The following is an 8959-nucleotide window of genomic DNA, read 5'->3' as shown; positions in this document are numbered from 1 at the left end:
TTCATAAGACTATAATTGGATCATTATCACTGATACATTATTACGTAAGCACAAATAAATTATTAACATAATACCAAAAGATATATACACTCACTTAAAGGATTATTAGGAACACCTGTTCAATTTCTCATTAATGCAATTATCTAATCAACCAATCACATGGCAGTTGCTTCAATGCATTTAGGGGTGTGGTCCTGGTCAAGACAATCTCCTGAACTCCAAACTGAATGTCAGAATGGGAAAGAAAGGTGATTTAAGCAATTTTGAGCGTGGCATGGTTGTTGGTGCCAGACGGGCCGGTCTGAGTATTTCACAATCTGCTCAGTTACTGGGATTTTCACGCACAACCATTTCTAGGGTTTACAAAGAATGGTGTGAAAAGGGAAAAAACATCCAGTATGCGGCAGTCCTGTGGGCGAAAATGCGGTCAGAGGAGAATGGGCCGACTAATTCAAGCTGATAGAAGAGCAACTTTGACTGAAATAACCACTCGTTACAACCAAGGTATGCAGCAAAGCATTTGTGAAGCCACAACACGCACAACCTTGAGGCGGATGGGCTACAACAGCAGAAGACCCCACCGGGTACCACTCATCTCCACTACATATAGGAAAAAGAGGCTACAATTTGCAAGAGCTCACCAAAATTGGACAGTTGAAGACTGGAAAAATGTTGCCTGGTCTGATGAGTCTCGATTTCTGTTGAGACATTCAGATGGTAGAGTCAGAATTTGGCGTAAACAGAATGAGAACATGGATCCATCATGCCTTGTTACCACTGTGCAGGCTGGTGGTGGTGGTGTAATGGTGCGGGTGATGTTTTCTTGGCACACTTTAGGCCCCTTAGTGCCAATTGGGCATCGTTTAAATGCCACGGCCTACCTGAGCATTGTTTCTGACCATGTCCATCCCTTTATGGCCACCATGCACCCATCCTCTGATGGCTACTTCCAGCAGGATAATGCACCATGTCACAAAGCTCGAATCATTTCAAATTGGTTTCTTGAACATGACAATGAGTTCACTGTACTAAAATGGCCCCCACAGTCACCAGATCTCAACCCAATAGAGCATCTTTGGGATGTGGTGGAATGGGAGCTTCGTGCCCTGGATGTGCATCCCACAAATCTCCATCAACTGCAAGATGCTATCCTATCAATATGGGCCAACATTTCTAAAGAATGCTTTCAGCACCTTGATGAATCAATGCCACGTAGAATTAAGGCAGTTCTGAAGGCGAAAGGGGGTCAAACACAATATTAGTATGGTGTTCCTAATAATCCTTTAGGTGAGTGTATGATTGATTTCTATTCTGTTCTGTCCAATTCTAATAACAATATACTAATGTAGCCAGTTACTTTTAAGTCAATAAAATGCACATGTTGTCACTGCCCAATGACAGCAATGTATCTCCAAAATGTCAGCCCTGTTTTCAGCTTTATGACGTGCATTTAAAAAAAAAAGTTTATCTTATCCAAAGTAGGAACATTTTCTCACCCCATTAAGGAACACTTAATCCTTCGTTTATCTACCAAAATCCCTAAAATGTGAAATACATTGTTTTCATCGGGGGTACCAATATGTTCTTTTCAAAAATGTACTTACTATAAAGAAATATGTGCAAATAACAGTTCACATGATTATTTGATGGGTTATTTGTGGTTTATTCTGACCCATCAATTCGGAGCATCAGACATCTTGATCCAGACATTATCTCTGACCCAGCAACTATTATAGGTTATAGGAAAACAAACTGTAGAATGTGATTAGAATGTTATTTCCACAGGAAGCACAAGTGTGCTTGGAGGTAAAATCATCACTGACACTGACGAGGACAAAAGAGACTGTAAAAGAGTGACGCATCTATGGATACAGTAACAAATATCTTCTCTCACCATGGGCACTTTGGCAAAAACAATGATTCAGATTTTCATTCTAGATTTCTCAGAAACAATGGGGCTTCTTCTGCGCAGTGGCAGCTGTGGCCTATAGCTACTATGTAGAGGGAAATGAACAAAGGTTAGTCTTGGTTGGCTGAGTATTTCATTGCATGACAAGCATGATCACCTTTCAGCCATTCAAGGTGTTTCATTCTCAAGACATGTATCTGTTATTCAAGACAGATCTTTTTTCAGAGAAAAGCATTGTTGACGTTTTTGGTTCTGAATAAGAAGATTTGTGATTTATTTGTAATGCAGTGTATCAGCTATTTATGGGGTTATTAATACAGTATAATCAGAAGTAGCATATAAAATGCATTTATGTTTTAATAATTTCTCTTTTCAGTCGTTTTACCAATCACAACTGTATTCAATAGTTAGTGTGTTAAATCAAGAACCTGCAGGTTTTTTAGTACCTGTGCCCTGAATGGGCAAAAAGTAGAAATATGGATGAAATCTGGTAATGGCTAACTATTATGTTGACAGTTAGAAAATTGCAACAAGTTAGCACAACCAGCCAACAGCTCTCTGTTGGCTGGTTGTTCAACTTTGTTCTTCAATAATCATTTTTGAGGGAGGGAAACCTGAAACAGCAGATGTAGTTAACCCGAGGGAACTGTGTCAAATCCTACTGACACGTTAATCTGCTGGATTAAAAGATCTCACAGTGAACACTGCCAGGAGCTGCAACTGACTAAACAAGACGTCACGGTAAAAATGTGGAAGTGTGTGTGCTTTCGTGTATATGTGTGTGTGTGTGTGTGTGTGTACATAGGGGTCTATAATTAGTTGAAGGGAGGTCTTAGGAGTCACACCTCTAGGGTTTAGGTGTCATAAAATTGTCAAATACTATAAAAGCCACTTCTGTGACACCTGTTCAGGTACTAGCTAAGGTAAGGCCTCCTCAGGTTGTCACATTGGTCACATTGGTTTAAAATGCATTGATTTTAAATTCAATCAAATTTGCAACTCAATCTCTTGCTGGAATTTATAGTCACATAAAAATTGTTCCATCGTACGTTGATTTTTTTCTCTAAATAATCACTATTTATGTGCCTCTGCGCTGAGGCTGTTTAAAATGTTATTTAAGTTTTATTTTGTTGTATTTTTAAATTATTGTTGAAATTGTTTATTGTTTGTTCATCTAAGTACAGGACTGATTGTCTGGCTGAGCCTCCTCCAGACAGCATGACTCTTTACCTTTGCCTCCCTCTGCTGGTTGTGTTCCTGCAGCCAGCTCTGTGTCTCTTCAACTGCTCGTCCACATATGACAGGACCCCAGGTAGGTAAACTATTACTCCCCCTGGGTCTTTGCAGCAGCAAAGATATTAATTTCGCCTCAAAATCAAAATATTAAAACAGCGCTATCTTTTCAATCTCCTTGGTTTCTCTTCCCCCTCTTTCATAGAAAATTCAGACCTGACAGTTAACTGTGGCCCAAATACCATCACCCTGCAGATCAACCTGTGCACAGCTCAGTGGGCAGGCTTCAACAGCACAGACCTGGCTCTGAACGGAAACCACAATACTTCGGAGTGCCAGGGCTTGGTCGACACCAGTGTGGACCCTCCGATCATCCGTTACCAGCTTCCTGTTAACAGCAGTCAGAATAACCCCTGTCGCCAGTCTCTGCAGGTCAGAGGATGTCTGGCAGAAGATGAGCAGAATAATGTTTAATCACTGGAAAGATTAGGGAGATACTGACATGTAGTCAAACAGACACTAGCTGCAGGGCTTTTACTGCAACAGGAATTTTAACGGAACATTTCATTGAGGGTTATGTGGCAATACAGAAGGTTATGTAATAATTGTGTTTTTTGTTGTCTTGTTCAGATTGTGGATGAGGCCCCAGACCCCACAGGTCCCTTCAGCAACTTCTTAAGTGTCCAGTCAGTTATCATCACAGGGTACATTGACACACCCAGATCTAGCCTAGGGTTGATCAGCTACGCCACAGACCTCTACTATCACTTCTCCTGCCGCTACCCGCTGGAGTACCTGATCAACAACACACGGATTGTGGCGTGAGTAACAGTCCAACTTAAAAAAGCCAAAATTTGGCGAAAAGGATATTTCTAAGAGGATTATTTAAGCAAGTTGTAAATATCTAAGCACATGACATTGACATGTACTTGCAGTAATTCTCTTTTCCATTGTATGTTAGCTCCTCAGTTTCTGTGGCAACCAGTGATAATAATGGATCCTTCATTGATACACTGAAAATGAGTGTTTTTAATGTAAGTACAAACTGGCATTCAGTTGCCTTAGACATGCTATAGAGACATTTCTCTTGACTTAAGTTATTGAAATGTCTTATTTCTCCAGGACACTAACTATAGCTACCCGTTAGTGGTACCTCCAACAGGACTTCAGCTACGGAGCAAGGTCTATGTGGAGGTCAAGGCTGTTAACCTCACAGGAAAGTAAGCAAAGCCCATTTGGATACGTGGGTGCTTATAGTGAAATTGTTCATCTGAACACAAATATTGAAATAAAAGTAAGCACAGTGTATTTTTGTGGCAAACAGTTACTCATTGGCCCAATGTCCTGTTTTCAGTTTGAATGTACTGCTGGATCACTGCTTTGCTACTCCCTCTGCTTACAACATGTCGCAAAATGAACAGTTAAACTTCTTCACTGGGTATGGAGCACACATCCTTAGTATAGCTTAATACATGGGGGAAATAATATAATTTCACTTTTGAAAATACATAATATAAACTAAATCTAATTAATTCTCCACTAGCTGTTCAGTGGACCAAAGGACAACTGTGACAAGCAATGGCATTTCTACGGTTGCCCGATTTAACTTTGAAGCCTTCCGCTTTGTTCAGCACCGTGACCAGGCAATGTCCAGCATCTATCTGCACTGCATACTGAGACTCTGTGAGCCAAGCAAATGTCAAGAGCTGCTGTCTGTAAGTTGAAAAGTCAAGAACAAATGACTCTGCTTTAAAGACACCAGACAAAGTGAGGTACCCATAAGACAATATTTCACAGGTTTGAATGGCTTTGAATTTATCACCAGGTTACCTGTTTTAGGAGTCTTAGGAGTTGTAATGTTTTCTCCTCAGTATTGAGCCACATTAAATGCCTCAATAAACCTAAAACATTTAATAGTTGCTACTGATAATGTTGTTAGAAATTTGTGGAAAAACAGGATATTTAGGGAGAGAGATGGGAAATGACTGCAACAGCAGCCCTTGCTGAACATATTCCAGTCAAGGGTGATGCGGTTCATGGTCAGCACCTTCAACCCCAGGTCATTGTGATTTCTTTTTCGATTTTTATCATCATAGATGAAACTGAACCCAACTGGATGTTTGATGTTGGTTGTTTTTCAGGCCTGTAATAATATGAGAAAAAAACGATCTTTGACTCCTTTTGGAGAAGAAAGCCGTGATTCTGCCACTGTTTCAGTTGGACCTCTCTACACTGCCAGACAAGGTTAGACCCAGTAAAAAACACCACTGTAGTGAACCTTTATTAAAAGTTGAAAAGTTTTTTCTTACTGACTCACTTTCTTATTCTTTCCTACAAAAGACAGTCCATATGAACCTGGATCCAGTAAGTATATTTTGATCACATTCATCATTGTTGAAATAAATGTTAATATCTTAAAAAAATTAAATAACATAAATGTTAAATATTACGATAATCCATGTAGTAATCTCCATTAATCTCCCTCTGCGTGAATCAGGTAAAAGTGCGGCATCAGGGAGGAATGTTGTGAACGTGGCGGGCCTGGTGGTGGGAGTGGTGTTTGGCTTGGCTACTACTGCCTTGCTGTTGGCTGGATCCTCCTGAAGACGATTACCTCATGCCTTTGATTGACAGATCAACTGGCAAACTGTCTTCGCCTCATCGCCTCATACCATGTTGTAACTGTATGTTTATTGTGAGACCATAAAATCTGATAATTTTCCAGTAGCAATCGAATGTTCTGATCAGGTGACCATGGAGACCAAGCAAATACTGATGTAATGTTTTCTGTCTATACTTACAGCATATGCATGCAGGAGTCATTTATCTGTAATGAAGACAAACCTGAAATATTTGTAGAGAAAAAAAAGGTTTTGTATGTTATTAGAAATTTGCTTTGGCAATGGTTGTTTTTCTGCCCACTGACAGTCTGACCTGTTAGAAACAATTTCTGGGTCTCTTGTATATTGATTGCATTGCTTTGAACAAAATAGAATCTACATCTTATAAGTCAGACCTGTTGCTATGTTTTGTACAGATTAAAAATAAAGTTTGAAATCAGGTTGGTGTTGCACTCTGTGGTTGAAATTACGTAGTTAAAAATAATTACAGCAATTTGTATCGTCAATAACTTTACTCTCTACAAGCAGCATCTTTTTACATGGAACAGTAAATACTGACATTTACACACTCTTTCACATACAGAATGAAACAAATACATCAATCAAAACCATGCATTTATAAATATTTACAGGCTACTCACTTTGCCTACACAATGGCAAGAATTCAAGTGAAATGAATCATTTAAAAGGGACTATAACGGCAGTGAATTAGTAGTGTTTTGTTTAAAATGTACAGCTGTCTCTGTCACTACACTGAGTGCAGTATGTCTTGGATCAGAGCAGAGAGTTTCATTGAAAAGTCCTCCTGCAAAGAGCCACCTGGCTGCAGGGGCGAGGAGGACGAAGAAGCAGACAGGCTGGAAACTCCCTGGACCTCCAGCTTCTCTTCCAGCCCTTCAAACTGCCTCTCCATCCTTGCCTGAAACACTTTGCTCTGCAGGGCTGCATGTTGGCAGAACCGCTCCATGCTGGCTGTCACTTCAGCCTTATGAGTCTGTGCAGTTTCTAGCACAGCAGCAAGCTCCGCTTTGAGAGCCTCCACCCTGTTCTGCGCCTCCAACCTCAGTGAACTCACTTCCTGTCCCAAACTGGAGCTTATTTCCCGCCAGAGCTCTGACTTGGTTGCCTCTTCCTCACTAGAGCTGATCTCTTTAAGATGATCGATCACCCGGATGGTTTTAGAATGGAAGTCGCTGATGATGTCAGCCACCTTGGAGCTGCTGTGCTCCAGTGTTTGGCTAATCCAGAGGAAGGCTTCCTGATAGGGAGACGGACTGGCATCTGGCTGGGACTCTGCTGTCTCCAGGCCCTGCAGATAGAGACTCAGCTGGCTACACAGATCTTGGGTGTTGCTGCTGAGAGAACTCTGGAGTTGCTGAATAAGGGGAGCCAAGCGCTCCCTCATGCTGGCCAGGGTGGAGCTGGGGTGGGCGGCAGATGTGGACAATCTCTCCTGCAGCTCAGCCAGCTCTTGGCGCAAACGGGTACGCAGACGCTCCGACTCCATGATGATTTTGTGTTGCATCTCATCTGTCACAGGGTTTTTGCTGTGATCATCTTGGTTGTAAAGATCACTGCTGTCTATGTGGCTCTTATAGATTTGACTGAGCAAAGAGAGACAAAAGCACTCCATTAGAAGGTGTTTGGATAATTATTTTATTTAAATATTTCACCTTGACTTGAGTGTATGGATGCAAATCAATTTCATGTCTTTAACTGTTTTACTATACTAAGTTTAGTCAACTTACGCCACATCTTTTGTGCGTTCTGTCTTGTCATGAGCCTTGTTGTCCTTTGAATCTGTCCAGGTTGCCTCCCTGGTGTTACGGGGGAGTGGATATGCTAGTACAGACAAAGCAAACATAAATGAAAAAACAAAGTACAGTGCAAAATAAAGGGTATTAAACAGCATTTGAGGAGACATGTATACCTGAAGATGTCATGAAGGACAGGGCGAGGAGCACAGCTTTTAGATGCATGTTTAGCTTTCTGTGGAGGGACAGATGAGAGAAATACATGTGAATTTCACATTACAACGAAGAAATGACTGAATGCTGAACATTTGCATCAATGATTGCTTCTATAATCTATGCATCTATAATTCCTTTTACAAACAGTCCCTTCTTAGTCTAATACAGAAGACAAGAAGATCAATATTTGAAAAAGTGGCTGGCTTTACCTGTGGATCAAGGGTCTGCAGACTGACTTCTCCTCTCGTCTGACTTATAAAGGTCCTTATTACCAGAGTCGCTGCCCAGACTCAGTGAGTCAACAGACAACACGTGGCGGGTCATTGATTGATGATGACAGAACACAACAAACACATACTCACAGAGCTACACACACACACACGCACACACACGCACACACGTCATGTCCTCATAAAGTGTCCTCACTTTGCCAATAGCCTCCAGAGTTGACCTTTCATAAAACTTAAAAGCATTCTTCCAGTATTGATTTAAAGAAAGTGTGTCATGTCAATAAGGAGGCACCATGTCAAGATAGAGTGTAGAAATGACAAAGCACGATAACAAGTGGTATGATATAATAAGAATAAAAATATTGTAATAATAAGACTGTAATACTGTTATAATAATGAAAACTCATCTCAATAAAGCTTTTGCACTTAGCCGAATAAAAAAGTTAAAATGAGGTAGAAGTTTATTGGAGCAACCCAGAAAGGTTCAACAAGTTCTCATTTGTGTGTCAACAGCCAGATAAGAAATGTGGCTGGATTTCTGTCTTTTTTCACGTCAAAGGTCCACTTTGCCAGAAACCAGAATTACGTGACTATTTACAATGGAGTTGCTTATTTGACCTATGGTATCTGTTGTAGCTTTTTAATGCATTATGCAAGATTTGAAATGTGTTTTTATGTTTTGTATGTTTTAAATTGTGAAAGAATTCAGTGTATCCAGTTCCAGCTTGATTATCAAGGCTTGTTTTGGATGCTTGACAATCAACAGTTTACACATAAGTGTTTGTGCTGATAGCCAGGACAGAGAAGCTTAAAACAGCCCGAGTAAACACTGCAGATTATGCTCAAATCTGTGTTTGTCTGTGTTCTTTCTTTTCACCAACAAAACAAGCCAATTTATAAGTCAACTTGAAGTGCATTGAGTCTTCATGCTAACTTGCACTGCATTTGTCAGCATTGTTGATAAACTGGCATCATATTTCCAATGATTTCCCGTCT

At 40.5% G+C, this 8959-nt stretch overlaps 2 protein-coding genes across 4 annotated transcripts; one reads left to right on the top strand and one right to left on the bottom strand.

The window, feature by feature from the left end:
* Positions 1–2517: 2517 nt before the first annotated feature.
* Positions 2518–6204, top strand: LOC123986158 (zona pellucida-like domain-containing protein 1). Of its 3 annotated transcripts, none has more exons than XM_046074262.1 (11): positions 2518–2650; positions 3094–3221; positions 3348–3574; positions 3773–3963; positions 4104–4176; positions 4265–4362; positions 4497–4580; positions 4686–4857; positions 5284–5386; positions 5483–5506; positions 5640–6204. In XM_046074262.1, exons 2-11 carry the CDS (start codon positions 3128–3130, stop codon positions 5744–5746), a joined length of 1173 nt encoding a protein of 390 aa, XP_045930218.1. In that variant the 5' UTR covers positions 2518–2650; positions 3094–3127; the 3' UTR covers positions 5747–6204. The 3 variants fall into 3 exon arrangements, with proteins under 3 accessions (XP_045930218.1, XP_045930219.1, XP_045930216.1); XM_046074263.1 differs by having other exon boundaries at positions 3089–3221; XM_046074260.1 differs by having other exon boundaries at positions 2525–2664.
* Positions 6205–6300: 96 nt separating this feature from the next.
* On the bottom strand, positions 6301–7792 carry zgc:162608 (uncharacterized protein LOC100037332 homolog). Its single transcript, XM_046074558.1, has 3 exons — positions 7694–7792; positions 7512–7605; positions 6301–7367 (listed from the first exon to the last, which is right to left on the bottom strand). The coding sequence occupies exons 1-3, from the start codon at positions 7779–7781 to the stop codon at positions 6512–6514; spliced, it is 1038 nt and encodes a 345-aa protein (XP_045930514.1). The 5' UTR covers positions 7782–7792; the 3' UTR covers positions 6301–6511.
* Positions 7793–8959: the final 1167 nt, after the last annotated feature.

Source organism: Micropterus dolomieu, linkage group LG17 (genome assembly GCF_021292245.1).
Source record: "Micropterus dolomieu isolate WLL.071019.BEF.003 ecotype Adirondacks linkage group LG17, ASM2129224v1, whole genome shotgun sequence".
NCBI classification, from domain to species: Eukaryota; Metazoa; Chordata; class Actinopteri; order Centrarchiformes; family Centrarchidae; genus Micropterus; species Micropterus dolomieu.
This window is presented reverse-complemented; position numbering and strand designations above follow the sequence as displayed.